At 41.8% G+C, this 26,649-nt stretch overlaps 1 protein-coding gene across 2 annotated transcripts in view; it reads left to right on the top strand.

The window, feature by feature from the left end:
* The window catches only part of xrn2 (5'-3' exoribonuclease 2), a 106,095-nt gene that overhangs the window by 54,205 nt on the left and 25,241 nt on the right, over positions 1–26,649 (top strand). For both annotated transcript variants that reach the window (XM_070889887.1, XM_070889886.1), the window contains 11 exons: positions 9,494–9,629; positions 10,243–10,350; positions 12,670–12,759; positions 13,868–13,940; positions 17,110–17,193; positions 17,559–17,653; positions 17,739–17,818; positions 17,906–17,962; positions 18,636–18,704; positions 22,776–22,907; positions 24,522–24,658. In XM_070889887.1, coding sequence (XP_070745988.1) covers positions 9,494–9,629; positions 10,243–10,350; positions 12,670–12,759; positions 13,868–13,940; positions 17,110–17,193; positions 17,559–17,653; positions 17,739–17,818; positions 17,906–17,962; positions 18,636–18,704; positions 22,776–22,907; positions 24,522–24,658 — 1,061 coding nt within the window. The remainder of the gene's footprint in view (positions 1–9,493; positions 9,630–10,242; positions 10,351–12,669; positions 12,760–13,867; positions 13,941–17,109; positions 17,194–17,558; positions 17,654–17,738; positions 17,819–17,905; positions 17,963–18,635; positions 18,705–22,775; positions 22,908–24,521; positions 24,659–26,649) is intronic.

Here is a 26,649-nt window from a genome sequence, read left to right as displayed (position 1 = left end):
GTAAGTGAGTTAGTTATGATTTTTTTTTAGTTTAGTTTTTCTCAAAAGAGGGCGTTAACAGCCACCTATGCCACTTTGGCCAGCTAATAGTTACTCCAAATCTACTTAGCCCAGCGTATGTGGCCACTTCAGAAAACCCTTGCGGAGAGTTAAGAAATCAGTGCAGTTAGGTACATCGGAGGGCATTCGGCCTGGGATAGGGGCGGGAAGGGAAACGGAGAGGACCTGCACCTAAAGCACTAATCAAAGCAAAAAAAATTAATAAGCATTCAATAACACACAAAAAATAGAAGTCAGTCCTACCTTCATCTGAAAACTCGGTCCGGGAAGGCAGTGGGCCGGCTGGTGCGGGAGGCCACTCGGCCTGGAATAGATGCGGGACGACAACGCACCGGGAGGCCACTCGACCAGGGATGGGGTGGGAGCGATTGAACTGCCGACATTGGAGCACACACAGCGGCTGCAGGAAGCAAACTCACCGGACAGGCTGCAGCAAGTAAATGGCAAAACACAAGCAGCTACGATTCCTTTTTAAAAATGGCCGGTTGCCAAATTTCGGCACTACTGCGCATGCGCGGACATCGCGACCCGACTCCAATGCACATGTGTAGACGTCCCGGCAGGGCGCTGGTTCCACCCCTGACTCGACTGGCCACGCTGCGCGACAACCGGGGAGAGGCCGACAGCGGCCAGAGTGGGGAGGAATTGTTCCGCCGCACTTCTGAACGGAGAAAAGCGGCGCATCTCTGCTAAGTGCGTCGAAAAAAGGGGTGTGCCAAAATTGAGCCCCAAGGCCGGCCTCCCATCTTCCACCCTCCATAAACCTGAAGTCATACAAAACTCCAATATATTTAAATATATATATGAAGTGAACATAAGAATATAAGAAATAGGAGCAGGTAACCGTTGACTTCCTTATCATTCAAAAATCTGTCTATCTCCACCTTAAATATATTCAATGACTTAGCCTCCACAGCTCACTGGGGTAGAGAATTCCAAAGATTCACGGCACTCAGAGAAGAAATTCCTCCTCATTTCTGTCTTAAAGGGGTGACCCCTTATTCTGAAACTATGCTCCCTAGTTCTCGATTCCCCCATGAGGGGAAACATCCTCTCTGCATCTGCCCTGTCCAGCCCCCTCAGAATCTTATATGTTTCAATAAGATCACCTCTCATTCTTCTAAACTCCAATGAGTATAGGCCCAACCTGTTCAACTTCTTTCATAAGACAATCCCTTCATCTCGGAAATCAACCTCGTGAACCTTCTCTGAACTGCCTCCAATGCAAGCATATCATTCCTTAAATGAGACCAAAACTGTACACAGCACTCCAGCTGTCAGTTGGAGCAGGACTTCCCTGCTTTTATACTCCATTCCCCATGCAATAAAGGGCAACATACCATTTGCCTTACTGGTTATTTGCTGTACCTGCATACTAACATTTTGTGTTTCATGTACAAGGACCCCCAGATCTCTCTCTCCTGCAGCATTTGTAATCTCTCCCCATTTAAATAGTAATTTGCTTTTATATTTTTCCTCCCAAAGTGGATGACCTCACATGTTAAAGCACATGGTATTGGGGGTAATGTATTGACTTGGAGAGAGAACTGGTTGGTAGACAGGAAGCAGAGAGTAGGGATAAACGGGTCCTTCTCAGAATGGCAGGCAGTGACGAGTGGGGTGCTGCAAGGCTCAGTGCTTGGGACCCCAGCTATTTTCAATATACATCAATGATTTTAGATGAAGGAATTGAGTGTAATATCTCCAAGTTTGCAGATGACACTAAGCTGGGTGGCGGTGTGAGCTGTGAGGAGGATGCTAAGAGACTGCAGGGTGACTTGGACAGGTGAGCTGAGTGCTCAAATGCACGGCAGATGCCGTATAATGCGGATAAATGTGAGGTTATCCACTTTGGTGGCAAAAACACGAAGGCAGAATATTATTTGAATGCCGGCAGAATAGGAAAAGGGGAGGTGCAACGAGACCTGGGTGTCATGGTACATCAGTCATTGAAAGTTGGCATGCAGGTACAGCAGGCGGTGAAGAAGGCAAATGGCATGTTGGTCTTCATAGCTAGGGGATTTGAGTATAGGTGCAGGGAGGTCTTAATGCAGTTGTACAGGGCCTAGGTGAGGCCTCACCTGGAATATTGTGTTCAGTTTTGGTCTCCTAATCTGAGGAAGGACGATCTTGCTATTGAGAGAGTGCAGCGAAGGTTCACCAGACTGATTTCAGGGATGGCGGGACTGACATATGAGGAGAGACTCGATCGACTGGGCCTGTATTCACTGGAGTTTAGAAGAATGAGAGGGGATCTCATAGAAACATATAAAATTCTGACGGGATGGGACAGCTTAGATGCAGGAAGAATGTTCCCAATGTTGGGGAAGTCCAGAACCAGGGGTCACAGTCTAAGGATAAGGGCTAAGCCATTTAGGACAGAGATGAGGAGAAACTTCTTCACCCAGAGTTGTTAACCTCTAGAATTCTCTACCGCAGAGAGTTGTTGATGCCAGTTAGTTAGATGTATTCAAGAGGGAGTTAGATATGGCCCTGATGGCTAAAGGGATCAAGGGGTATGGAGAGAAAACAGGAAAGGGGTACTGAGGTGAATGATCAGCCATGATCTTATTGAATGGTGGTGCAGGCTCGAAGGGCTGAATGGCCTACTCCTGCACCTATTTTCTATGTTTCTATTTTCTCACATTATATTCCCATATGCCAAATTTTTGCCCACTCGCTGAGCCTATCTATATCTCTTTGTAGATTCTTTACAGCGTTCTCACAACTTGCTTTCTCACCTATCTTTGTATCATCAGCAAATTTGGCTATGTTACACTCGGTACTTTTAATCCAAGTCATGGATATAAATTGTAAATAGTTGAGACCCCAGCACTGATCCCTGTGGCACCCCACTATTTTGTTTGCAAACCTGAAAATGACCCATTTATCCCAACTCTCTTTGTTAGTTAACCAATCCTCTTATCCATGCTAATATTACCACCAACCCTTTGAGCTCTTATTTTCTGCAGTAACCTTTTATGTGACACCTTATTGAATACTTTCTGGAAATCCAAATACACCACATCGACTGGTTCCCCTTTATCCACCCTGCTCGTTACATCCTCAAAGAACTCCTACAAATTTGTCAAACATGATTTCCCTTTCATAAAACCATGCTGACTCTGCTTGACTGCATTTTGATTTTCTAAATGTCCTGCTACTACTTCCTTAAAGATGGACTCCAGCATTTTCCCAGTGACAGATGTTAGGCTAACAGGTCTCTAGTTTCCGGCTTTCTGTCACCTTCCTTTCTTAAATAGGGGCGTTACATTTGTGGTTTTTCAGTCCACTGGGACCTCCAGATTTCAGGAAATTTTGGCATATTGCAACCAATTCATCCACTATCTCTGCAGCTACTTCTTTTAAGACCCTAGGATGCAGGCCAACAGGTCATGGGGACTTGTCCACCTTTAGTCCCATTTAGTTTGCCTAATATTTTTTCACTAGCGATAATTGTTTTATGTCCCCCCTCTCTTTCCCCCCCCCCCCCCCCCCCAACTAGCTCCTTTATTATCAGTTATTGGGATGTTTTTAGTGTCTACGGCCATGAAGACCGATACAAAATATTTGTTCCAATTTCCTGTTTCCAATTATTAATTCTCCAGTCTAAGGGTGTCGTCCTTTGCAAGTTTCTAAAAAAATTCCCAATCCTCTGGCCTTCCATTGTTCTTCGCAACATTGTATGCCTTTGTATTCAATTTGATACCATCCTTTACTTCCTTAGTTAGCCATGGATGGTTCATCCTTCTCGTAGAGTCTTTCTTTCTCATTGGAATATATCTTTGCTGAGAGTTATGAAATATCTCCTTAAATGTTTGCCACTGCTTTTCTATAGTCTAACCCTTTAATATATTTTCCCAGTCCACTTTAACCAAACTCTGCCTTCATACCTTTGTAATTATCTTTATTTAAGTTCAGGACATTAGTTTGAGACCTAGCTTCCTCACTCTCCAACTGAATTTGAAATTCTACTATGCTATGATCACTCTTTCCAAGAGGATCCTTCACTGTAGAAATCATTAATTAATCCAGACACATTACACTACCAGATCTAGAATAGTCTGCTCCCTGGTTGATTCCACAACGTATTATTCCAAGAAACCATTCTGCATATACTCTAAATTCTTCCTCAAGGCTACATTTGCCAATTTGATTTGTCCAATCAATATGAAGATTAAAATTGCCCATGATTATTGCCGTACCTTTATTACAAGCCTCCATTATCTCTTGATTTATATTCTGTCCTGCATTGTGGCGACTATTTGGGGGCCTGTAGACCACGCCCATCAGTGACTTTTTTCCCTTATTATTTCTTGTCTCTACCCAAACTAATTCTATATCTTGATCCTCTGAACCAATATAATTTTTCACTATTGCCCTGATCTCATCCCTTATTAACAGGGCTACCCCACCTCCTTTTCCTTTCTGCCTATCTTTACGAAATGGCAGATACCCCTGAATATTCAGTTCCCAGCCTTGGTCACCTTGCAACCACGTCTCTGTAATAACAATCAGATCATGAGTGGGCAATAAGGTGGCAGATGATGTTCGAATGATAGGTCATCGACCTGAAACGTTAACTCTCCACAGATGCTGCCTGACCTGAGTATTTCAAGCATTTTCTGTTGTTATTTCAGATTTCCAGAATCCATGGTATTTTGCATTTGTGTTATGGCAGATGGTGTATAATGTGGATAAATGTGAGGTTATTCACTGGTAGGAAGAATAGGAAAACACTTTTTTTTAAAATGGTGAGTAACTATTAAATGTTGGTGTTGAGAGAGATTTAGTTGTCCTAGTACAAGAAACGCTGCGTTAGCATGCAAGTACAGCGAGCAGTTCAGAAGGAAAATGGCATGTTGGCCTTTATTGCAAGGGGATTGAAGTATAAGAGTAAGGAAGTCTTGCTACAATTGTACAGGGCTTTGGTGAGAACACACCTGGAGCACTGTGCGCAGTTTGGGTCTCCTTATCTAAGGAAGAATATACATACCTTGGAGGCGGTGCAACAAAGGTTCACTGGATTGATTTCCTGGGATCAGGGGGTTGTCCTTTCAGGAGAGATTGACTATATTGGGCCTGTATTCTCTGGAGTTTAGAAAGATGACAGGTGATCTCATTGAAACATACAAGATTCTGAGGGGGATTAACAAGATAGATGCTGAAAGGTTGTTTCCCCTGGCTGGAGAGTCTAGAACCAGGGGGCATAGTCTCAGGATAATGTGTTGGCCTTTTAAGACTGAGACAGTGAGGAATTTCTTCACTCAGGCTTGTGAATCTTTGGAATTCTCTGCCCCAAAGGGCTTGTGAAGCTCATTCGTTGAGTATATTCAAGGCTGAGATAGATAGATTTTTGGACTCATGGGGGATCGGGCAGGCAAGTGAAGTTGAGATAAGCTCATGGTCTACAGGGCTGTAGTGATACCTGTCCTCCTGTATGGCTGAGACCATATATAATAGACAGTAATCACTGGAGAAATACCACCAACGATGTCTCTGCAAGATCTTGCAAATACCCTGGGAGGATAGATGCGCCAACATCCCCAGCATCGAAGCACTGACCAGCTCTATTGGGCGGGCCACGTTGTCCGCATGCCCGACACAAGACTACCAAAGCAAGCGTTTTACTCGGAACATCTACACGGCAAGCGAGGCCCAGGTGGGCAGAGTAAACGTTTCAAGGACACCCTCAGCTTCCTTGATAAATGCAACATCTCCACTGACACCTGGGAGTCCCTGGCCAAAGACTGACCCTAAGTGGAGACAGAGCATCCAGGAGGGCGCTGAGCACCTCGAATCTTGTCGCCGAGAGCATGCAGAAAACAAGTGCAGGCAGCGGACAGAGCATGCGGCAAACCGGACCCCCCACCCACCCTTCAACGACTGTCGTCCCACCTGTGATAGACTGTAATTCCCGTATTAGACTGTACAGTCACCTGAGAACTCACTTTTAGAGTGGAAGCAGGTCTTCCTCGATTTCGAGGGACTGCCTATGAATGGCGGAGCAGGCTCAGGTGGCTGTATGGCCTACTCCCGCTCCTAATTCTCGTGTTCTTGTGTTATTATGAACAGTTGGGGATTCTGTTTTGTGAATGGAGAAACTGAGCGATGTGAGCTGGAGCAGAGAACAGTTCTATCACTGAATTGTTCTCCTGGCTGGCCTCCGATCTTGTGCCCTCGGTAAACTTGAGGTCATCCAAAACTCTGCTGTCCGTGTCCTATCTCGCACCGAGTCCCATTCACCCATCACCCCTGTGCTCGTTGAACTACATTGGCTCTCAGTTAAGCACTGCCTCGATTTTAAAATTCTCAATTCTTTTCAAATCCCTCCATGCCCTCGCCCCTCCCTATCTCTGACACCACCTACAATTTTCATATCTGCGCTCCTCCAATTCTGGCCTCTTGTGCATCCCTGATTTTAATCGGTCCACCATTGGCAGCAATGCCTAAGCCTGAAACTCCCTCCCTAAAAGTCTTCATCTCTCCACCTCTCTTTCCTCCGATAAGGCACTCCTTCAACCCTACCTCTTTGACCAAGCTTTTGGTCATCTGCCCAAACATCTCATGTGACTCGATGTCAAATTGTTTGATAATTGCCCCTGTGAAGCGCCTTGGGACATTTTACTACATTAAAGGTGCTATATAAACGCTTGTTGTTGTAGTTGGAACATTTAATTGCTAAGTGGTCTCTGTCTCCTTTCTTTTAGCACATCTATATTGTGGAGGGGACAGTTACTGATGCCAGGTCAAAAATAATTATTTTTAGCAATTGGTTCTGTCCTTTGCTTCGACTACCAAAAATGGGGCATAGAAGGAAAATGATTTAGGCCAATAAAATAGCTGCTTTGTTCCAAAAGGAAGGGTGGGTTCCAGCCTTAGTAAAGCTTAAAGCTTTCAGACTACTTTGTGTGTCAAATTGGTTCAGTTGTCGCAAACTTGCCTGAGTCAGAAGGTTGAGGTCTCAAGCCTTACTCCAGACTTGAGCACATAATCTAGTGAAGGAGTGCTGTGCTGTCTGAAGTGCCCTCTGTTGGATGAGACATGAAACACACCATAGCACAATTTGAACAGGGGAGTTCTGCCTGCGCCCAGGACAGCATTTATCTCTCAAATAACACCACCAAAAACAGATTAACTGGTCATGTATCTCATTACTGCAAGCATATTGGCTATTGTATTTCCCTACATGGGTGACTTCAAAAGTACTTCTTTAACTATGATGCACTTTAGGCCTTCGAGGGTGTGAAAGGTGCAAATAAATGCAAGTCAGTTCTCTGTTTTTCTGTGTCTCATTTCTCTGTTCTTTTTCTCTCGCTATATATCTCTCTTCTCAGTCATTTAGTTGTGCTCCCACTTTCACTCTGCATTTGCTCTCGCTCTCTTTCTCTCCCCCCCCCCGCTTCCCCCGAAGGAAATGTTCAAGCTAGTAGCAGTTGCAGCACTTGATGTGTACTTTCAGGATGGGGGAAAAAAAAGAACAGGAAAAACTGAATCAATGCACTGAGTGAATTGTCAACACAAAGGTCACCAGTTTGGTCTGTCGTAAGTGTCTGGAGTGTGTATAAAGTGCTGTTTCTAGTGACTGGCTTCTTTTCATACCAGTGTTTAGATAGGTGATTGGCTCCTCAGGGCATTTCGGAGGATTGCTGCATTGTCATCGTTGGAGAGCCATTGAGCCGCCAGTGTGGAACATCCGGCCACGTTGTCCACTCCATAACCGGCACAAATCCTGGAGATGGTTACATTTACATCCTGGGGTGGGCACACACTTCAGTAGCAGCGTTGCAGGGATGCCCATCTACCAGAATGGCCAGGGCTTCTGAGTTCCTTGCCACGCTGTCGTAAGGCGCAACAGGCCAGTAGGACTGTGGATGCTCCGATGTTCATTTGGATGCTTCTTTCATTTGTAGGCCCTTTTGGAGGCTGCTTTCATTTGTGGACCCTTTTCACTGGCAAGCGATCTCTCTGACATCAATTGCAGTTGGAAGTGTTGATGGGGCCCACATGTAGCCCAGGAAGGCCGCCCTCTTGAAGGTGTATGTACTGCTGGCTGAAAGAATGGCATAACTGGTGGGATTTTCTGGTCAAAGGGAGGCAGGCAGAAGGAGTATTTCTGCACCCCGCCCCGGTCACTGGAACTTAATGTGACAGTGATCAGAAACCACCCTAATTTCCGGTTCTTCCATTGCCACAATGCTCAAATTATATGCTGTGAAGGAGCAGAGTTTCTGTCTCTGGTTTCTCATCAGTTGATAGAAATTCCAACCAGAGCCAGTCAAGGGTTGACCCTTCATTAAATGCTGTATTCCAGGCAGCTCTGGGCATAGTTTGCTACCATGAGACAGCTTCAAATATTTCAGCATACTAGGAGAGTGTAGAATTTGAACTTGATGCCAAATTTATGAATTTCACCCCTTAAAACGGTGACTGTTTTACCCCCTGGCTGCCTCCAAAATTGGAGAGAAGTCTTGTGTATTATGTGACATGTAGAACATGCCTTTTGGAGATAACCTCTGGAATTTGTTAAAATTCAGCTCTTTTGGACAGAATGTAAATCTCTTACTCTTTCTATTGGCTGTAAGGATTCTAAGCCAGGTGAGTTGGGCAGTCTTGAACCAGTTCCTGATGGGCACCAGTTGGTATTAAAACTGGGAAATGTCACTCAGATTACAAGCATGACTTGTGGAAAATAGAAATATCACACTGTTACAATAGAGGGCATTCTTCTGAGATTAATTGGTGCATGGTAGAATGGTGTTCTGCTGTACCTGGCTTGGGAACATTTGATGTGGATGGTTGGTACCTGAATAGAGAAAATGTGACTTTTCACATTAATGAGCACAAAACATCTTGCATTTAAAAAAAATTCTTGATTTTTAAACACTTCCCTTTCTTCACCCTCCCTGCCCCCGGCCCTTAATTTGAATGAACGGAATTATGGTTGTTTTTAAGGTGGCATGTCCAAGTGTTTTCCATTTTGAACCCGATTGGTATGTACCTGAGGGGGCGGGGGCAGGGTGGGAAATACATGTGGTTTCAATAAATGTTCCCATTATTTTTCATTTTTATCGAGTTGCTGGTGCTAATTGATATTATAACTTACTCACTGATGAGGGGACTGTGCTAAATGAGCCATTTTAGGAGCTCCAGGCCCAGCAATTGACTCGGGACACACCAACAAATAAGAAATGTAATTGGAAATAGGATCAAGTTGCCTTGGCCTTTGGTGGCCGGATTGTCAGGGCTTGCAGGTTGCAGGTTGAACACACCTGCCTTAAGGAATGCAGAGGATAAAACTGCATTTGAAGAATAAGGGAAATGGAATCAAAACCTAGATTTTAAAAATTTGGTCGGTATTTTGACTTAAGCTGTTTTGCTGCAAGGTTGGTGTGCGCTTTATTTAATATTGTAAAACGTTTTTATGATGCAGGCTTTGGGAAGGTGGTTGGAAACAACGTTACTATAAAAACAAGTTTGATGTTGATGCTACTGATGAAAAATTCCGCAGAAAAGTTGTAGAATCGTATGTCGAAGGTCTGTGTTGGGTTCTTCAGTACTATTACCAGGTACATGCGCTTTTTGTTTTTGACATTTTATTGACGTAGAATTGCAGTGAATGGTGGATTATTCCAAATTGAGAGTTTTTATCAATGAACATTCAAGGGGAAGGAATAGTGTGGGGAGTACATTTGTTTAATAGGAAAAAAAGTGATCTTATCAGAGATGCTGCCACCTTTTTAAAAAAAAAAAAGTCAAGTCTGGCAATGTCGGTCCTACATTCCTCTGGTGATGCAAGTTACAGGGGATGTCCCAGAGCACTCCATTGCACACAGTAGGCGGTGGGAAAGAAGTGACTTCAAAGCATCCCGACAGCTACTCGGCCCTGGGAAATCATACTCCAGGCTGGGCAATCTGCATTCCCAGTTTTTACTGTAGTTTTTTTGTGGGTTGTTGGCTCCTGGAGAAGTTTGATGCTGTGGCCACTGCTGCTCACAATGGAGCTATCCAGCGCACACTAATGTGTCACCGGAACAACCCAAGATGGCGAGTGATCCTATTTGAGGGTCTTTGCAGTAGATTTTAAAACGAAAGCATTATGTACCAGAAGTAATTTCCCTCTACTTTAAGCAAGATTGCCTATAAAAGGATTGATTTTAAAAAGCTAAATTCGATTCACAGGGGTGTGCTTCTTGGAAGTGGTTCTACCCATTCCACTATGCACCATTTGCTTCGGACTTCACAGACATTAAAGATATGCCTTCCACGTTTGAAAAGGGAACAAAACCGGTAAGATTTTGCAGTGTTCAGCCCTCTGGAATAAGTATATACTGTGTTTTGTGCTTATTTTTCCATAACCTACAATGGTAAAATGCTTCCTGATAATGCTTATAGTCTTGAGATAAAAGTCAGTGAACTCTATAATCACGGGCAACCTATTGATTCTCATAATTGATTGAAGGAATCTTTTAATCTTGGTATGTAACATTCAAGGCAATTTTAGATCATACCATCCCCGATGTATACTGGAGTGAAGATTTCAGGTGCTTGTGATGTCTCCAGTATTTTATTTAGAGCATTTGTAGGCCATAAAGTTAATATGTATAGATGCATATGTTGTTGGATTGTCACGATACTTCAGATTATATTGATTTAAGACATTAATTTAACAGGAATGCACTTATTGGATGAGAGCGTGTGTATGTGTTGTGCACGCATATGGATGTATAATTTTGTGTGTACGTACGTACGTACATACATACATACATACATGCATCTAGAATCATGGCTTTGTACACTTGACTTCGCGTTGTCCTGATGACTCTTCCCATTGTAACTTCCTGTGCACAAATTTGTAATCGGCCAGAATTTGCTGCCAAAGCAATGGCAAGTTTAATGCGAATACCGTTATTAATATGTAAATTGTCCAGCAACTTATGGCAAGGAAAAGATACCTTGTGAATTGGTGCAAATTGTTGGACAATTAGTACCGCTCCGCCATTGGCTTCACAAAAGCAGTAGCTTGCCCTCAACCTTCCCATGACTTTCAAGAAATTGCGGCAGTTGCACATCAATTTCCAGTTAAACTCGCCGCAGAAAGTTAGGGCTGGAATTTAATGGCGCAAGTACCTTTTTATCATTACAAGATTTATGTTCCTGCAATGCCTTTCAACCTTTCTGGCACAGAAAGGGAACAATTGAAACTGAAGTCTTCGTCCTACAGATAATTTGTTTTTAAAGATTTTTTTTAATTATCAAATTTTTCTGTGTCTTTTTTATCTATCTCTTGTAATCCAATCTTCCTTTCCCTCACTTTATTTATCTTTCTGATTTGACTAATCCACCTTATTTCCTTCTCGGTTCCTTTTTGTTTCTTTTCCAATCCTTAAATCTCATTGGTTAAGGTGATAAGACTGGTGGCCCATTCGTTCACCAAGATCCCAGGTACTTTGTCCACATTGCCAGCTCGCACTTCCAGCAGAAGTATGAGGGGAAATGTTTAATTAATGAGGCTCACCGCGAGATGACCTGCTCCAGCAAATACTGGGTTTTCACTATATAACTTTGCTACGCTACAATTGCACAATCTCACCACTGGAGATTTCTCTCCTATGTCCCCAGTTTAAACAACTTGAGTCTCCCTTTATTAAAATTTTCAGAGCAATCTTGCTTTACTTACATGCAAGTTTAAACATTTTCCTTTTTTTGCACTGTCAATTTAAATGTTGTATCTGCCATTGTAGAGCCCTGAACCTTCCTGTCTCCTCTTTCCCTCCCCTGCCCCATTTACAAAATTAAATATTAAATTCCATTTTTTTTCCACCTCTGGTTATTGTCTTTCTTTTAGCTTCCAGTCATAGTCCCCCTTCCAGGTGGCACCTGTGAAATTGTTTAGGATCCAACAAGTACGCAATTCTTGTACTAATTGAACCCTCAGAAATTTAACCCTCTGTGCCTGCGGCAGTACCTAGGCCTCCCCTTCCCATCCCAGTCCTTGGCGCCTCCCCTTCCCATCCCAGTCCTTGGCGCCTTCTCCCTGTCTGGAACCCTCAGCAGGCTGACTTGGCCATGAGCACCCTGATGCAAGAAAGGGATTCTCTGGAACTGTCCTTTATTAATCTGATCCCTCTCAACATAATGAAAAGAGTATATACAAGACAGATAATGTTTAACTAAATTGAAAATGATCTAGATTGTTCCTCTGGCAATGCAAATTTTCTAACTGCCCGTTTGTTTACACATTGTTTGCCAAATCACGGTACTGTTGGCCACGTAACCATGTTTCTTTGGATGTCTGCTTTTGGTAGACAGTCTGCAGCGAACAACCTTCATTATCCTAATTTAAGCTTCAACTTTTTTCCTTAACCTCCCTGCTGCCTCCACCCCCGATGAGCCAGACTTCCAGCTTTTGTTCCCCTTCTCTCTCTGCTGTCCTCCGCTTCTTTCATCCCTCGTTTTCCCCTTCCCTTGTCCCTGCTCTTCTCCTTTTACAAAGGATTTAATTTCTAGGTTAAGCAGAATATTTTCATCAGAATAGCTTGTCACGCGGGTGCAAAATTTGTTGTTCTGACTACTTACATATAAACATGTTTGAATCTTTGTCTGCAGTTCAAACCACTAGAACAGTTGATGGGAGTGTTCCCTGCAGCAAGTGGTAACTTCCTCCCTGCGACTTGGCGGGTACTGATGGAGGATCTGGTGGGTTTTTTATGGAACATGTCAGAGTATTGGCATGACTGTTGTTCAAAATGGATGTTCTAATGATCTACCTGAAATTAACACATACATATAGTAGATGTTGATGGAAATCAAAATTTTATATTTTCAACTAGATTTAAAAATGGAATAATTGGTGATGAAAAATATGGAACTTGTTTGTCTTACAGCAACCACTTTATAACATCCATTTTCATCACTTAACCTTTCCATCCAATCGATGATTTTCATTCTCTATCTTCTGCATGAAGCTTGAGCATACAGTGCATACAATCAATTGTGGAGGTAGTCAAGCCAAATAGAAATTGGATAACAGTCTGCAGTATAATTATAATGCGAGAGGTTTAGATAATACAAATCTTAATATATGCATTGTACCTCTGCTCGAAGATGAGTTATGAAACCTAGTTTTGACAAACTTGCAGTTAACCAAAAATAAAATGCTGTTGATTTTAAGTTAATTGATGTAAGATTTAAAATATACAGTAAAGAACCAGACCTTTTAAGAAAACCCAAACCGTGCACTGAATAAAACCTGTGCATCATTTTTGCTTACCAGCTGCACTTTTTTCTACATGCCATCTTTAGTCTTAAACCTAGCTAACTGTAGCACAATTGATAGCAAGTCTTGTTCAAAAAGTCTTGAGCAACTATAATCTGTAATGTATCTAACTAGGATGGGAAAAATCCTTGTTCTAATGTTGGATTGAACTGCTAATGCCTTTTCTAAAATTTGGAACACTATTTTAATTTTAATTGTAATTTGCAAATCTTGGTCATTTGATTTTCATGGAAAATGATAGATCTTCTGAAGCAAATGCTAATGCACCTTAATGAAAACAAAGATCGGTCTAAATAGCCGTTTTAAATGTATTATCTTGTTAATTACTTAAATGGGTTGAAAATTGACAGGAATATATTGTAAGATTCTTCACAAAATAAATATACTGTGAATTTGGTTCTAATCTACATGAAATACTGATCCAGATTGAGACTTATTTTCTTAGAGAAAAAAATTTAGTTTGATCGTGTATTTGTATAAATTGAGATTGGACAGTCTGGAGCTAGAAAATGTGTATTTTTTTAACAGGACTCTTCAATCATTGACTTCTATCCTGATGATTTTGCTCTTGATTTAAATGGAAAGAAATATGCTTGGCAAGGTAGGATTTGGATTTTAATGTATATTCTCTCATGCTAATGTACTTCTCTAAATATTACAGTTTTAAATGTGTATTGAAGACAGCTGTGTTTTGCATGACCCAATGCTTAGATTAAAAGCAGAAGTAGGTTTGAGAAAGGCTGTCTTTTGTTGGAAGCAAGTTGACTGTTATGATTCAGGAGCTGAGCAAGGATCAACAATGACAGAAGAATAAGAATGCAATGGCGTAATTTTTTTTTGTTCCTTACGTGGCAGCGCTATATTATAATTAAATTTTAAAATACTTTTTATTTTCTCAATCTAGCTAGTCAGCCACTAGTTCAGAAATATTGAACTCCTAGGTGCAGAAATGAGCTAGAATTTTTAATTTTTCAGACTTGGTGGAGCTTTGCACCACTGAAGGTCTCCAGATTATTAAAAGAACATAGAGGCACTGGAGAAGGTTTTTAAAAAAAAGATTTACTAGAATGATACCAGAACTGAGAGGTTATACCTATCTGGAAAGATTGAGCAGGCTGGGGTTCATTTCTCCAGAAAAGCAAACACTGAGGAGTGACCTAATCGAGGTCTTCCAAGCTTACGAAAGGGTTTGATATGGTAGATGTGGAGAAGATGTTTCCACTTGCTGTTAAACCAGAAGCAGCAGCCATAAATATAAGGCAGTCACTAAAATCCAATCAAAATTTCAGGAGAATGTGTTTACCCAGAGAATGGTTAGAACGTGGAACTCGCTACCACAGGGAGTAATTGCATAGATACCTTTAAGGGGAAATTAGATATATACATGAAGGAGAAAGGAATAGAAGGATATCTTGAGGTTATGTGAAGAGGGGTGGGCGGAGGGTCCTGTGGAGCATAAACAACGGCATAACCAATGACTTGTTTCTACAAGTCAAAAGAAAATGTGCACATTAGACATGCTTGGAAAATTCAGATGGTTTTTCAAAATCCAGTCTTCTGTAGTTACTTCCTTTCCTCTTGCAAACCACAGAATTTGGACAACAAAGTTACTTATTTTCTTGCTTGTACAGTGGTTGGTTGAAATGAGCTGCTGTTATGATAGTTAATGGACAAACTTGTCTCTCTGTCTGAGTGGGATAATAGCCTGCTCTCAGATTTTGTTTCTAAAACTTTTTCTGACATGGCTGTGTTTTTGTGTTGCTCTAATCTCTTGCCAAAGGATACTTGACACGCTTGCCCTACTGAGTTGCACAGATTTCATCATGAAAAGTAGGACTTGCCAAGCAAGTTTAATTTAGTTATTGCTGCACGTCGTGAATAATACAATTTAAACATGACCTTACAAGCAGTTAAGATTTTGCTCACAACTTTCTGACAAGAATCATTGTCTAAATATCTAGCTGTCAAAACACATCTTAAAAAGTAAACAGATTCTCTCTTCGCTGTCCTCTTCCTACCTCACCACTGCCTGTTGATGCCCAGTCCATTGTATCACTAGCCTTGTACCCATGAGCTTCGACTCTTACAGTTAATTAAGGACCGTTTTACATCCAGCCAGCTGCTCATGTTATTTGTAATATTCATTTGAGTTTCCAGCTAGCTGTTTAAGAGGAATCAGAGGTGTTGAAACTGGGCATGTTTACAATACTTTGACTCCTACAAATTGGATATGAGCCTGAGTGGACTGGTGACATCAGATCCAATTGACAATTTGTGGTTGACATGTGAAGACCCACATACGGTCTTGGACATGTTCAGAACAAACTGCAGACAGGGTTACGTATAGCAGCGTATATGTTTAGTAAGAAATTGCAACTGTAGTACAAGTTAGCAGTACAACAATCTCTTTTCCCTCTTTATTTCTATAACCTCCAGATTTTGCTTGATTTGTCCAACTTCCACTTTTCCTCTTTGAAGATTGGGAGGAACACCACCACCTTCCTGCAGCCAAGCCCTCAGCATTTAATATTGTGGAGAGGCAGACTCTGATATGGAAGCTCACTCTACCACTTCCGATATACCGTCATGTCGAATATGAACATCTTTGCATATTAAAAGAATTTACCTTTTCAATCCCATTGCATCACCATCGCTGTAGCATTTCAATTATTTTATTTTATTCCTTATTCTGCAGACTCTGGTACTTGAGGTGTTCTCCACTACCGTGAAGAAAGTTTTATAATGAACCGAAACCTTTTTTAATGTCATCCAACTGTCTGCATGCAATGGACATTCTTTGCAGGGCTTCCTCAAAGAAGTCAATGTTTTAATCTTGGATTTCCATGACTCCCCTTCCTCCTACATAAGTTAATTCCTGCGGTCATACCAATCGTTGTTGAACTGTGTCTCTCCTGATGAATAGGATACCACAGTTCAGTTTTACTGGATGTTAGTCAACTCATCCTTATTTTGATGAGCCTAGCTACCAGTTAAAATCTGGTGTGGTAAGACTTCTTGCCACTAGCTCCAAGCCGCTGTACCTGTTTGCCTTCTGCTGCCTTCCAATGTTGAACGATCTTAACCGTGAAGTCTGTTTCAAGCACAGCAAAAGAGCTTGACTAATTCTTAATTTGTTGATGCCTATTCTTGCTATAGGGGTTCTAACTCCAGATATGGACGGTTTTAATCCTGGTTCTGTTGAAGGAGCAATTGTCCAGATCAGATGGGGAATCATGCTTATGCAAGCATTGTTCCCAAAAAAATGCAGCAGGATCAAATCTGATGTTGAGCTGCAGATGACTTCGTTGGTCTGTGCTGAAGTCTCAATTAAACTGCCTGAGTGATAAAAGATTTGTGTGCCTTGAGCGCTTGATCAGATTGACTGTTATGCAGCCATGGAATAAACAACAAAAATAAAACACTAGTTCCACTTATGCAAGTTTAGGATTAATGTTGGTGAGTGGGTAAAGCCCAGTGGGACCCTGACATCATCTCCCTGGACATATAAAATGGTGCATAACCACTGCCTGGCTGATTCAGAATTTATATGCCTGAATGGTTAATTTTGAAGTATGATTAACACTCGAGTGTTTTTACAGAAAAAAAGCTTTTGCAGAAATTTGCCCTGCAGACATTTTGTATCCAGCTTGAATTGCTGCTTTGTTTAGAAAATAGCAAGGTTAACTAGAAATTCAACTGCTTATGCAAGGCCCATCAATGTCTGTGGTCTAGTTATTTCCAGCACTAATTGACTGCTTATCTGCCTTTAGGTGTTGCACTTCTACCGTTTGTTGATGAGCGACGGCTTAGAGCAGCTCTGGAAGAGGTTTACCCTAATCTCACTGCTGATGAAAGTAAGCATTCTGATAACTGCATCAGGTTAACTGGGCAATCATTTAGATTTTCAGAATTTACTTGCATGCTTTACTATGCCTTGGAAAGCCAATAATAATGGATGGGTGTTATTGATTCAGTAACCACTGTACCCATGTCTGATTTAATGATACATCATGTGCATTGTAAAATATTTTTTTAATTGGCTCTAGTGATTATGAAAATAGTTTGGTGAAAAGGTATTGGCTTTTAGCCTCTTTAATTTTAGGATCTCTTCTCTAGTTACTATATTTAGTAAGTAAACATAACATAGCATGATTAAATCTGAACAAAAGATGCTGGAAATATTTAAATAACATTAAACTTTTGAATATCCTAATTGCAGCTCGACGAAATAGTCTTGGAAGCGATATGCTGTTTGTTGGAAAACACCACAAGATATTTGACTTCATTGTTGAGTTGCAAAAAGGTGATACTGAGGTAGGTGTGCAATCGTGTATTTGTAATGTTGCTCACTGCTTTTTTAAAAATAAGTATTTCTACTAAATTAAATTTGTGATTATAGGGTCTAGAAATGCCTCCTGAACTTTGCCATGGTATAAAAGGTCATCTAACTTTACAGAGCGATGTAATACAACCAGGAAAGTAAGTGTTCAGTCTACCAAAAATCAGCTAAGGGGGGCACATCTTTGGCATTTGGTTGCATTAATCTATTTTTGTATTTATCTTTAGGGTAGTAGTTTCTCCTATACCAGCATTGCAAGACATTGCTCAGAATAATGCATGCAGGTAAGTGAAAATTAATTATCACTACTTTCTAATGTTTCTGGTCACCAATTTAGTCTGTTTTGTGAATACTGCGTGTAGTTTTGGCTTCCATATTTACGAAAGGATATACTTGCTTTGGAGGCAGTTCAGAGAAGGTTCACTAGGTTAATTCTGGAGATGATGGGGTTGACTTATGAGGAACGGTTGAGTAGGTTGGGCCTCTACTCATTGGAATTCAAAAGAATGAGAGGTGATCTTATCGAAACGTATAAGGTTATGAGGGGGCTTGAGAAGGTGGATGCAGAGAGGATGTTTCCACTGATGGGGGAGACTAGAACTAGAGGGCATGATCTTAGAATAAGGGGCCGCCCTTTTAAAATTGAGATGAGAAATTTCTTCTCTGAGAGGATTGTAAATTTGTGGAATTTGGTGCCTCAGAGCTGTGGAAGCTGGGACATTGAATACATTTAAGACAGAAATAGACAGTTTCTTAAATGATAAGAGGTTATGGGGAGCGGGCAGGGAAGTGGAGCTGAGTCTATGATCAGATCAGCCGTGATCTTATTGAATGGCGGGGCAAGCTTGAGGGGCCGTATGGCCTACTCCTCCTGTTCCTATTTCTTATGTTATGTTTGTTGATGTGTATAATAAAAGAAGTCTTGCTTAATACAAACTCTTCCCTCCCTCCTTGCAGTATACTATTCAAGGACCCTCAGTTTGAAGACAACTACATATTCAAAGCTTGTTTCTTACCTGGAGCAGTGTAAGTAGCATTTCTCAAAACAATACATTTTTCCTGGGGTTTGCGATTTTATTTATTTTTTTAAGTTTTAACATTCAAGGTAGCAACTTTGAATCATGAAAATAAATCAGCAGGGGGAAATAGAAGGGCAAAGAGCGAGTATGAGAATAGATTAGCAGCTTAACGTAAAAGGGAACGCAAAAATCTTTTATAAACATGTAAAAAGAATCGTTGAAGGAATGGTGGGGCCAGTTAGGAACGAGAAAGAAAATCGTCTTTTGGAGGCAGAGGGCCTAACTGAGGTACTGAATGAGTACTTTGCATCAGTCTTCACAAAAGAAGAGGATGAAGTTAATGTAAGACTAGAATGAGGAGAGTATCATAGAACCATAGAAGTTTACAGCATGGAAGGAGGCCATTCGGCCCATCGTGTCCATGCTGGCCAACAAAGCTATGCAGCCTAATCCCACTTTCCAGCTCTTAGTCCGTAGTCCTGCAGGATACGGGGGGCACTTCAAGTGCATATCCAAGTACTTTTTAGATGTGGTGAGGGTTTCTGCCTCTACCACCCTTTCAGGCAGAGAGTTTCAGACCCCCACTGCTATCTGGCTGAAAACATTTCCCCTCAAAATACTTCTAAACCTCCTACCAATTTCTTTAAATCTATGCCCCCTGTGGTTGACCCCTCTGCTAAGGAAAATGGGCCCTTTCTATCCACTATGTCTAGGCCCCTCATAATTTTATTCACCTCAATTAGATCTCTCCTCCGCCTCCTCTGTTCCAAAGAAAACAACCCCAGCATATCCCATCTTTCCTCATACCAAAGCTAAAATTCTCCAGTCCAGGCAACATCCTTGGAAATCTCCTCTGTGTCCTCTCTAGTGCAATTACAGCTTTCCTGTAATGTGATGACCAGAGCTGCATGCAGTACTCTCGCTGTGGCCTAACTAGTGTTTTATACAGTTCAAGCATAACCTCACTGCTCTTATCCTAGAAAGGGCCTATTTCCCTTAGCAGAGGGGTCAACAACCTGGGGGCATAGATTTAAAGTAATTGGTAGGAGGTTTAAGAGAGTATTTGAGGGGAAATATTTTCAGCCAGATGGTAGTGGGGGTCTGAAATTCACTGCTTGAAAGGGTGGTAGAGACAGAAACCCTCACCACATTTAAAAAGTACTTGGATAACCTCGGCTAATAAAGGCAAGTATACCGTATGCCGCCTTAACCACCTTATCTACCTGTCCGGCTACCTTCAGGGATCTGTGGATATGCACTCCAAGGTCCCTCTGTTCCTCTACGCTTCTCAATATCCTATCATTTAATGTGTATTCCCTTGCCTTGTTAGCCCTCCCCAAATGCATTACCTCGCACTTCTTCGGATTGAATTCCATTTGCTACTGTTCTGCCCATCTGACCAGTCCATTGATATCTACCTGCCGTCTTCAGCTTTCTTGTTCATTATCAACCACATGGCCAATTTTTTTATCATTTGCAAACTTCTTTATCATACACCTTACATTCAAGTCTATGTATACCACAAAAAGCAAGGGACCTAGTATTGAGCCCTGCGGAACCCCATTGGAAACAGCCTTCCAATCACAAAAACACCCATCGACCATTACCCTTTGCTTCCTAATTCTGAGATATTGAGTAGAAATATTGGATAGGATAAAAATATAGAAAGCAGAGGTTAAATAGGTTGGCATCACTCGAAGTTAACAAGCCACTTTGTCCAGATGAGGTGGATCCTAGATTGCTGAGGAAAGCTAGGATGGAGACTGCAGAAGCTCTGACCACAACATTCATGCCACACAAGTGCCAGGCAATGACTATCTCCAACAAGTGAGAGTCTTAACTACCGCACCTTGACATTTAACGGCATTACCATCGCCGAATCCCCCACCATCAACATCCTGAAGGTCACCATTAACCAGAAACTTAACTGGACCAGCCACAAGTACTGTGTCAACAAGAGCAGATCAGAGGCTGGCTATTTTGTGGCACGTATCTCACCACCTGACTCCCCAAAGCCTTTTCACCATCTACAAGGCTCAAGTCAGGAGTGTGATTGAATACTCTCCACTTGTCTGGATGAGTGCAGCTCCAACAAGACTCAAGAAACTCGACACCATCCAGGACAAAGCAGCCGCTTGATTATCACCCCATCCACTACCTTAAACATTCACTCTCTCCGCTACTGGCATACCGTGGCTGCAGCGTGTACCATCTACAAGATGCACTGCAGCAACTCGCCAAGGCTTCTTCAGCAACACCTCCCAAACCTGTGACCTCTGCCATCTAGAAGGGCAGCAGGAGCATGGGAACACCACCACCTCCACGTTCTCCTCCAAGTCACACGCCATCCTGACTTGGAAGTATATCGCCGTTCCTTCATCGTCGCTGGGTCAGAATCGTGGAACTCCCCAACAGCACTGGGCGTACCTTCACCACAAGGACTGCAGCAGTTTCAGAAGGTGGCTCACCACCATATTCACGAGGGCAATTAGGGATGGTCAATAAATGCTGGCACTTGCCAGTGCCGTCCGCATCCCATGAAAATATATATTTTTTAAACTTAAATTTGCAATATTCCAGTTTTTTTTTAACACCCTTGTTCAAAAAAGGGAGGAGGGAAAACTTGGTAACTACAGGCCTATCAGTCCAATATCCAGTGGTGGGAAAACTACTAGAGACCCTTGCTTTGGAGGGGCTGATGAAGGTAGTGCAGTAGATGTTACAAAAGCAAAATACTGCTGGAATCTGAAATAAAAACAGAAAATGCTAGAAATCTCAGCAGGTCAGGCAGCATCTGTGGCGAGAGAAACAGAATTAATGTTTCAGGTCGATGCCCCTTCATCAGAACTGGCCAGTTCTAACGAAGGGTCATCGACCTGAAAGGTTAACTCTGTTTCTCTCTCCACAGGTGCTGCCTGACCTGCTGAGGTTGCCAGCATTTTTTGCAGTAGATGTTTTTATATATATATTTATATATAGATATATATATGGGCTTTCAGGAGGACACATAAAGATTGGTGAAATAGGCAGACACATGGCAGATTCAATTTAATGTGGATAAGTGTGAAATGATGCACTTTGGGAGAAACAACATGGCGAGTGAGTATAATCTAAATTGTACTGTTTTGAGGGGGAGGGTGCAAGAATAGAGGGACCTGGAGGTACATATTCCCAAATCTTTGAGCATTGAATACAAAAACAATGGAAGTCGTGCTAAGATTTTACAAATATCTCCTTTGTGCCTCGGAGTATTGTGTACAATTCTGGACATCACACTTTAGAAAGGATGTTAAGGCCCTGGACAGGGTACAGAGAAGGTTTAGCAAGATGACACCAGATATGGGGGACTTCAGTTATGTGGAGAGATCGGAGAAGCTGGGATTGTTCTCCTTAGAGCAGAGAAGGTTAAGGGGAGATGTAATGGAGGTATTCAAAAGAATGAGGAGTTTTGATATAGTGGGAGAAACTATTTCCTCTGGCAAGTGGGTCGAAAACCAGAGATCATAGATTTAAAATAATTGCCAAACTTACTAGATGGGAAATTAGAAATTTTTTCACAGAGGGTATTAAGTTCTGGGATGTACTAAAGGTTGAGCGTCCAAAATTTGGAATCCGGACACCGGGTCGATCCGTGGCAGGGTTATCCGGAAAATGTTCCGAAATCCGGACAGTCCGCCGCCTTCCCCGCTGGGCTGCCAAACTCCCCTCCCCCACCTCGGCCCAGGTGTTTCTGGATTCGGGACATCGGAAAGACGTTCCGAAATCCGGAAATACCCGAACCTCAGCCCGGTCGTTTCTGGATTCGGGATGTCAGAAAGACGTTCCGAAATCCGGGATGGCATCGGTCCCAAGGTTTCTGGATTTCAGACGCTCTGTCTGTACTTGAAAGGGTGATGGAAGCAGATCCCATGGGAACTTTTAAAAGACAATTGGATGTGTACTTGAAAGACTAATTTGCAGGGTTATGAGGAAAAAGCTGAAATGTGGGACTAAATTAGACAGCTGAATGGCCTCCTCCTATTCTGTAAATTCTATGAAATGATCAATAAATTTTGTTTTCACCATTTCTTTTATTCAGAAAGCCTCCTAAAGTATTGAAACCAGGTGACTGGGAGCAGTCTAACTCGAGGCAGCCTTGGAGGCCTAGACTTGGCTTTAACCCAAATCGACAACAGGTACACTTGGACCAGTCGTCATTTAGAAAACTGGGGTGAGTGACATTCCAAACCATCAAATGTAATAGTTCAATTAAATAGGCTATGATTAGCAAGATCATTTCAGCATCTGCAAGATTATCTCTCCAGCTTTGAGTTTGCCTCCTAATTTACTTAAGATAGAGACTTAAAGCAGGAATTACTTGTCTTGATGCTGATGCAATATGTACCAATAACTACCTTTTTCCCCTGTACCCCATCTGTTAAACCTCCATGTACTGTTAAGAATTGGTCTTATTCCACAAGAACAATGTCTGTTCAAGAAAATTTATTCCCTGGAGAGTCAAGTGATCTACAGCCAACTCTGATCACTGCCTGCTCCAATCGCTATCAATCGGATCCTAGTTGATACCAGCACCGCAGCCATTGTCCTTATTGCCTTCCATCATCGCACAACTTATCCCGCAGTGAAGCTAGTTCCAGACTCCATTCAAGGGCTTAATGTGATTAACTTGATTGTTGGGTGGAAACAATGCCTTCAGTATGTTTGTGTTTTAATTTGGGATTTTGTACTAGTGCAGGGGGATCTTGGGATTTGATTCTCTAACACCAGGTCAGACAGAGATTGGAATGTGAGTGGAGATCCTTTGCAAAATTTAATTTTTAAAGACTAGAGTGAGGCTAGTCCCACAAACTTTTCCAGCATTGAATATAAATCAGCCTTCCCTTTTGGTCCATGTTCGTATTGGCCATGGGAGCAGAACATACATTCCTTATCATCCAGGTAATGGTATTAACACATATTTTAGTACAGCCTGAAGCAGCACATCAGCTCCTGAAATGGTTTATGTAATTTATCTTTTGCATTCATGTGCAATTTTTAAGCTCGAGTGCAACTTTAACATTGTGATGTGCAATCTATGTGCCAGTACCTTTTGTGGGGACAGCAAGACTGAAAAGTTACATAGCGCAGAAATGGGCCATACAGCCCAACCAGTCCATGCTCCACACAAGCTTCTTCTAACCCCATCAACATTTCCTTCTGTTCCTTTCTCCCTCATGTTTATAAGCTTACCCTTAAATGCATCTATGCTATTTGCCTCAACTACTCCTTGTGGTAGCAAGTTCCACTCTCTGGGTAAAGACTTCTCTCCTGAATTCCCAATTGGATTTATTACTGATTATCTTCTATTTATGGCCCCTAGTTCTGGTCTCCTCACAAGTGGAAACCTCTTCTCTACGTCAACCCTGTCAAACCCTTCCATAATCTTGAAAGATCTGTATCGGGTCACCCCTCGGTCTTCTGTTTTCTTAAAAAAAAAAGAGTCCCAGCCTGTTCAATCTTTCCTGATCGGTGTAACGTCTCAGTTCAGTTCTCAATCATAAATCAGAAAGTGTGGCTATGGCTTTCATTGTGGAGTATTTCTGTGATTGTGGGATTGTGTTTTGGATGTGGAACATGGACTCTCAGATATTAATATCTGGTTTTGGGAGAAATGTTTAACATTGTGTAAAGCTACAGGATATGGATCATTGAATAAGCTATTTGCTTCAGTCCCCATCACTCCGAGCAAACCGCAATTTTATTAGTTAAATTGTTTTAAAATAAAAATAACCTGGTTTGTATTATATGCACAAGTGTACATATTCTCTCTTTAATTTTGTTTTAGCCATGTTATGTCAAAAGACCGCGCTCAAGGAGGAAGTGGTGTTTACAGTTACACCCCTCCGCCTAGTTATCAACAAGGGAAAAATTCTCGGCCCCCACTGATGAGAGCACCACCATCTCTTACTGTCCCACTGCCAAGTAAGTTATTTGTTGAACCTGTTATTTTACAGAATAAATAGTAAATGTATCATAAACTTAGGTCTAAAATTTGCAGGTTTAGGATACGGTTTTACAAATGAAAAATAAAACTTGTGTGAATAGTTGAACACTCTTGGTAGCTATTATAAACTTATGACCTGATTGGTATGTTTAATCAGGGGCCATTTTGAAATTTAGTTGAAAAATCCATTTAAACTTCCCTTCCTGATCTCCATGCTAATTGACATTTTAAATGGTTCCCACTCAACAAGCCCACACTTCATACCTTTATCCTTACAAACTAACACCCAATCTCCCTTCCTTTTCAAAGTCCCAAAGTTCCCAAATATATGACCGTTTTTCTCGCAACTCGATGTCTGAACCTCCAATTAAATTTTGCCTCTGCGGTAGCACTGAACCAGTCCTAACCAAAGAAACAAATGATATCCTGTGACCATGGTGCACTATTCCTTCTGTTCTTCTCAACCTCTCTGCAGCCTATGACAGAGTCAACTACAAACAACATCTTCCTCTAAAACATCTCCTTTCGCCAGTTCAGTGGCACTGCTCTTGCTTTGTTCTACTCTTGCCTATCAAATCGTAGCCAGAGCATCAGAGCAATGGTTTCTCTTCCCACCCCGACACACGTACTCTGGAGTCCCCCGAGGTTCTATCTTTGGCTGCCTCCTGTTCCTCATCTACATGCTATCCCTTGGTAACATCATCTGAAGACATAGATCAGCTTCCACTTGTATGCTTATAACACTCAGCCATTCCACTGCCGCTGTGTTGTCAGATTGCTTGTCTGACCAACAGTCTTCGATGAGCCACAGTTAACTCCAGTTAACCCTTGGGAAGAGCAAAGCCATTTGCCCGGATTTTGTGGTGGTAATAACAGCAAACTTTTGCCATTCGCCCTCATTACACCTCTGAAACTGATTGTAACTTCTGGATTTGGCGCATGCACAGATTAACGTGAAAAATTTTAAGCTGTGGTCCGTCATTCCCTGCTTTTCCACAGGCTGCACTGTGGAACTCCTCATCACCAGCAATCAGTGAAATCGATTGAACTGATGGGAACTTAAGCTTTTCTGCTGTAATATCGCTGTTAACGACCTCATTAAAAGTTATGCCTTGTTGGAACTGGGGTTTTAATGGAATATTGAGTGCTGAACAACCATTCTGGCCCTGAAAAACACAGGTTATATTAGTGGAATGTCAAATTTCTCCATCATTATGATAGAAAATTACTAGATTATTTAAAATAATAGCCTTTTTAAAAAAATACAATTTAAAGTTTGATATTTCAGCTTCTACCTTAACCCCATGTGTATGTCCCAATCTTTTTTGCTCTTTGTAAACTTTTTAAAAGTAAATTTAATCTGTGCCTTTTATTTCCTGGTTTGCTGTCAGTGAGAACTCTTCAATGTGATTGGCTGCTTAGGCAGCTTGATGACATCCTATAATATGGCAACCGGAACTGCACGCAATACTCCAGTTGTGGCCTAACCAAAGTACTATACAATTTAAGCATAACCTCCCTACTCTTTTATATTTTATGCCTTGGCCAATAAAAGCAAGCATTCCGTATGCCTTTTTAACCACCTTATCCATCTGGCTTGCTACTTTCAGGGATCTGTGGGCAAGCACTCCAAGGTCCCTTTGTTCATCTACACTATTAAGTGTAGATTTCTATCACATTGCATCTCTGAAGCATCTTTCGGTGCTTTTCTAAGTGCAATGAACAATGTAAATGTAAGTTGTAACTGTGAGATTTGTATTTTTTGTTCTCCTATCTCTCTAACCTCCTCCAGCCCTACAACCCTCCAAGATCTTTGCACTCCTCCAATTCTGGCGGAGTGCCTTCCCCTGTCTCGGCCCTAAACTCTGGAATTTCCTCCCTAAGCCTCTCCGTCTCTCTACCCCTATCTCCTCCTTTTGACACTTCTTAAAACTTACCTCTTTGGCAAAGCTTTTGGTCACCTGTTCTA

This window comes from Pristiophorus japonicus, chromosome 9 (genome assembly GCF_044704955.1).
Source record: "Pristiophorus japonicus isolate sPriJap1 chromosome 9, sPriJap1.hap1, whole genome shotgun sequence".
Lineage (NCBI taxonomy): Eukaryota > Metazoa > Chordata > Chondrichthyes > Pristiophoridae > Pristiophorus > Pristiophorus japonicus.
This window is presented reverse-complemented; position numbering and strand designations above follow the sequence as displayed.